The sequence below is a fragment of the Tauraco erythrolophus genome, chromosome 29 (genome assembly GCF_009769465.1).
Source record: "Tauraco erythrolophus isolate bTauEry1 chromosome 29, bTauEry1.pri, whole genome shotgun sequence".
NCBI lineage: Eukaryota > Metazoa > Chordata > Aves > Musophagiformes > Musophagidae > Tauraco > Tauraco erythrolophus.
The window spans coordinates 5,062,326-5,067,124 of record NC_141493.1 but is presented as its reverse complement, the minus strand read 5'-3'; the positions used below and the strand labels follow the sequence as shown (position 1 = coordinate 5,067,124).

The following is a 4,799-nucleotide window of genomic DNA, read 5'->3' as shown; positions in this document are numbered from 1 at the left end:
CTTTTATCTTCATCAACAATAATGATCACAAATATCCCCAAGAGGAGTTGCTGGTGGCACTGGGGAGAGCACTACGCCTGTCAACAGAAGCGTGTAAGGTGCAGGGCAAAGGCACCCAATGGATGCAACGTGCACAGACCTGCTGAGGAGTAGCTTAGCCAGAAAGAGCAGAGCCAAACCCAAGGAGGGTTCACACAACTTGCTGCCAGACAAGGAACTCTCAGTCCCTGCTGAAACGTGCCTACACGCTCTCAGACTTCGCCGAGAGCCGGAGCAACAGCGACAGGAATGGTCCCTGCTAGAGGCAGCTCTGGCACCAGCCAGAACTAATTTAATGTTCAGCAAAACCTGTTTCACCAGCCTCTGCTTAAAGGAAACACAGCACGGAGTGCTAAGGTACTCACTGTAACCATGCCCCTGCACATCAACACATCTAAACAATCAAAGCAGCAGCTGTTAATCCAGGGAAAAACAAACACCAGCTTGCCCATTGCAGTTCCTTTGAGAAAGGATCTAGGGTACATCAGCACAGTTTGACAAAGCATTGATTCATCCACCCACCTTTAAACAGGATAAAACCCATGAAATTATAATCTTTATTTCCATTTTCCAAGTTTCAGTTAGAATACCAGCTTCAAAAATAAAGGGATGAAGTAACTCTTGGCATAATTGAACAGCAACCCTAGTCAACTACAGCTCCACAGGTGAAACTCTAGGAAAACATCTTTACTCAAGTTAAATATTGCAGCCCTTCTCTAACACAAGTGGAGAGGAGTAAGATATTTCATCTTAAGACAGCATCTAAGAGATTACTGGAAGTACAGGAATAGACTAGAAAAACCAAAGTTTCCTATTTCCAATGATACCAGTATAGCAAAATAGTAAGTTGAAAAATATTTACAAAGATATCTACACAACATGCCTAACAGCACTCAAACGATGCTCCGACACACTGAAGTTGTCACCACCAGCATTTCCTTCTCAGTCAGTCGTCCTCTCCAAAGAGCTGACCACATCTCCCCCCTCAGTCCTACTCCAATTAAGAGCCTTCCTGCTGGTCTTCAATCTTTGGAGCCAGGTAGTATTTTAAGTGTCCCATGTCAGCAATCTTATACTCCACAACTGGGAAAGGAAAAAAAAAAGAGTATTCAGCAGGTTCTTGAGAAAAGCCATTCAGTCAAGAGTTCTTAATGCAGTTCTCCAGTGGTAGGTACAAGGATACCTGGATGGTGGTATCCTTGGTGGCTGGTACAAGGATATTTTCATGGAGAGCTGCTTCTACTTACCAAGTGGAACGTCTGCAGACATGCTGAGTGTTACTGTAGGTGACAGGGGAGTGGCTTTGGTGAAAAAGTTCAGGTATCTCAGAGCAAAGGTCAACTGGACTGGCTCGTTCATCTCTATTGTAACCTAGAAAGCCACCAGCCAGGTTAGACATCAATAAACACAACAAGTTCCCTCAAGCATCTCGAATAATTCAGCATTCCAGACCTAGACACCTCATGCAAAGGCAGCCAGTGCTACTCTTCTGCTGAGCTCTGCTTGCAGGCTCTGGGGTAAGGGCCTAAAGCTGGCAACAATCTAGTGACTCTTATCTATAAGATAAGATCTATATCTGTAAGATAAGATATAAGATTTATTCTGCCCCTCTGCTCTGCTCTCCTGAGACCCCACCAGGAATACTGCGTTCAGCTCTGGAGTCCCCAACACAAGAAGGACACGGAGCTGCTGGAGCGGGGCCAGAGGAGGCCATGGAGATGATGCGAGGGCTGGAGCACCTCTGCTCTGGAGACAGGCTGAGAGAGTTGAGGCTGTTCAGCCTGGAGAGGAGAAGGCTCCGGGGTGATCTTATTGCAGCCCTCCAGTACCTAAAGGGGCTACAGGAAAGCTGGAGAGGGGCTTTTTACAAGGGCATGTAGTGATAGGACAAGGGGCAATGGCTTTAAACTGGAAGAGGGGAGATTTCAATGGGATCTAAGGCAGAAATTCTTCCCTCAGATGGTGGTGAGGCACTGGACCAGGTTGCCAAGAGAAGTTATAGATGCCCCATCCCTGGAAGTGTTCAAGGCCAGGTTGGATGAGGCTTTGGGCAACCTGGTGTAGTGGAGGGTGTCCCTGCCCATAGCAGGGGGGTTGGAACTGGATGATCTTTGAGGTCCCTCCCAACCCAAACCAGTCTGTGATTCTATAAACCACAGAAACACACAACCTGATCACCCAGCTTTAGCTCCCAATAGGTCAGAGATTTTTTCATATTAGTAGATACCTCAACACTGAGGACACTACAGTAACCCTGAAGGCTTAACTTACAGCTTCTTCCTCTTTATCCACATTACTGGTCTGTGACAGCTTGATGTTTCCATTGCCCAGCTCTCCATTAGCTGAAAATTTCACCCCATCTTTTGCACAGGAGATGACGACAGCATCGCCGATGTGGCTGAGATCTCTGCAGATGCGTGCAAATTCAGCAGAAGGCATTTTCACCACACAGCTGTACTCCTGCTCCTGTGAGGGAAGTGTCACAATTAAACTTCTACTGAGAAGCTTGGTGTGGTCACTACGCTTGAGTTTGTCTTTCCAAAGGAAGTTACGTTACAAGCTCAAACATAGTCTGATGTGACTATGGGAAGAAAGTGTAGTCAGTCATTTCAGCCACTACTTACTGGAATTCCAAGCTGCTCCACATCAAGATCCATCAGCTTCATCTCATAATCAGAAACTTTTTCCTGATCTAAAGAAACAAAGCACAGTTTGACCAAATGTTTCCAAGAAGTTATCATGCTGAATTTTACTTTTGCCCCTTTTTCCCCCCCGCTTCATTTAAAAACACTTCAATTATGATCCACCTAGTTTAATTAAAGATAGAAGCTGAAAGTGACCCAAACAGCCTTTTGTAGGCTGCAAGAGGACAGAAGCTTGCCAAGAACATCTGCTTGTGGCCTGAAGAAGAATCTTTCTCTTACAAAGACCCCTCCCATTACTGAAATATTTCTTCTCACTTCTGCCTACCCCAGCATCAGCTTGGTCTCCAAACAGAACTTAAAAACATCATGGCAGCAAATTGCTTCCCAGATCTAACACTCACTTGGTGCTTCAAACACCAGAGCCAGCGTATCCGCATTGTCTTCTGCTCGGAGAGTTATGATGTCTTCGTTTCCAGCACATTTCAGTATTTTGGACATGCTGGGGAGGGAAAACAGGTGGGTCACTCCCAGGATTGCAAGCAGCGAACGGGAGCACCATCCCGCCGCCTACCGGGCTGTGCGAGCCAGGCTGACGGGACGCAGCCCACGGAGCCGGGCAGCGGGAGCAGAGCTCGGGCTCGTTCCCCCACCGCATCCCTCTCCCGGGACGGCGGAGCGAGGCCCGGGGCGCACGAGCCGCCACCGCTCGGCCTTCTTCCCCGCCGCCCGCCCGCCTTTCCCGCCACGGCGCGCCGCCGGCAGTGACGTCACCGCCGCCGCCAGGCCCCGCGCGCGCCGCGAAAAAACGGCGCGAGAGCTCTGAGGAGAATGGGGGGCGGGGGGGGGGGGGAAGGAGGGCTCGGAGCGGCCCTCGCCCGCCCCAGGAGCCGCTCCGCAGGGACGGCGCGGGCGAAGGCGCCCTCCCGCCCCACGCCTTCCCCTCACGCACTCCCGGTCCCCCAGGAGCGGCCTCCGCTCCGCGCCTCATACCGGGCCCACCCCGCCCCCCCCGCGGCCCCGTCCCCGCGGCCGGAGCGGCCCCGCCGGCCCCACCTGGAGAGGTTGACGCCCATGGCGATGTTGCGGTCGCAGCGGTACGTGTCGAAGCCCTCGGAGCGCAGCGTGAGCTGCACCAGGGAGACGTGCGAGGAGTCCATGCTCTGCAGGCTGATGCCGCCCGAGCCCAGGTCCCAGCACGCCTCGGTGATGAGGTCCTTGAGCGCCTCCAGCACCCGCTTGAGCACCGAGCCCTGCACCAGCCGCGCCTCGAACATCCTGCAGCCGCCCCGCGCCCAGCCCAACCCGCACGCAGCCGCCGAGCGCCCCTGGCCGCCAAAATCCAGCCGCCCCCCGACTACCCCTTTTATAGCCTCCTCCGCCCCGCCCACCGCCGCGCCGCAGCCAATCGCCAGCGGCCCTCCCCTCCCGCAGTGAAACCCTATCCGAGCTCACGTGACAGGTGCCCCCCGCGCTCCGGCCAATCCCGGGACGGCTCCTCCCCCTAATCCTGGCCCCCTAATGGACCGGGAGCCAATCACCACGCGAGTTACACACCTCTCCCCCCCCCCCCCCCCCCAATCCCCGCCCCGTGGCGCGAGCCCGCGTCCCGCCTCGCCGCGCGGCCTGGCGGTAATGGCGGCCCGCGCAGGCCGCGCTCGCCCGGCGCCGCGGCGGAACGGTGCTCTGCGATCCCTGCAGCGCGCCCTCCGCCGGCGCTGCGGCGCGGGTGCCGCACGCACGGGCCGTCCGCAGGGACAGACGCCATTTCCTGACAGCAACTCCCAGGCTGAGTGAAAACCAGCCGCCGTCTCTTTAAGACAAACGCGTCACGGTTCTGCCCGCCAACTTCCCGCGCGCGGCGCTTTCCCGATCGCGATATGACGCGGCCGCCTTCCCTCCCCCCCCGGCGGCAGCGCCAGCTACGCCCTTCCGCCCGCCCATCATGGCGCCGACGGGCGCACATCCGGGTACACCTGGGCGGAGCCAACGCCGGGCAAGCCCCGCCCCGCCGTCCATCCCCCGCCGCCGATTGGGCGGCGACGGCGCGCTGCTCTCGCGCGCCCCCTGGCGGCGGCGGAGAGGCGGTGGCGGCGCGGCGGCGGGCGCGGGGCCGGG

The 4,799-nt window shown here is 55.8% G+C and overlaps 1 protein-coding gene across 1 annotated transcript; it reads right to left on the bottom strand.

The window, feature by feature from the left end:
* Nucleotides 1-573: 573 nt before the first annotated feature.
* PCNA (proliferating cell nuclear antigen) lies at nucleotides 574-3,968 on the bottom strand. The gene is made up of 6 exons (XM_086628077.1): nucleotides 3,738-3,968; nucleotides 3,086-3,183; nucleotides 2,664-2,731; nucleotides 2,311-2,505; nucleotides 1,287-1,410; nucleotides 574-1,122 (listed from the first exon to the last, which is right to left on the bottom strand). The coding sequence occupies exons 1-6, from the start codon at nucleotides 3,956-3,958 to the stop codon at nucleotides 1,040-1,042; spliced, it is 789 nt and encodes a 262-aa protein (XP_086484203.1). The 5' UTR covers nucleotides 3,959-3,968; the 3' UTR covers nucleotides 574-1,039.
* Nucleotides 3,969-4,799: the final 831 nt, after the last annotated feature.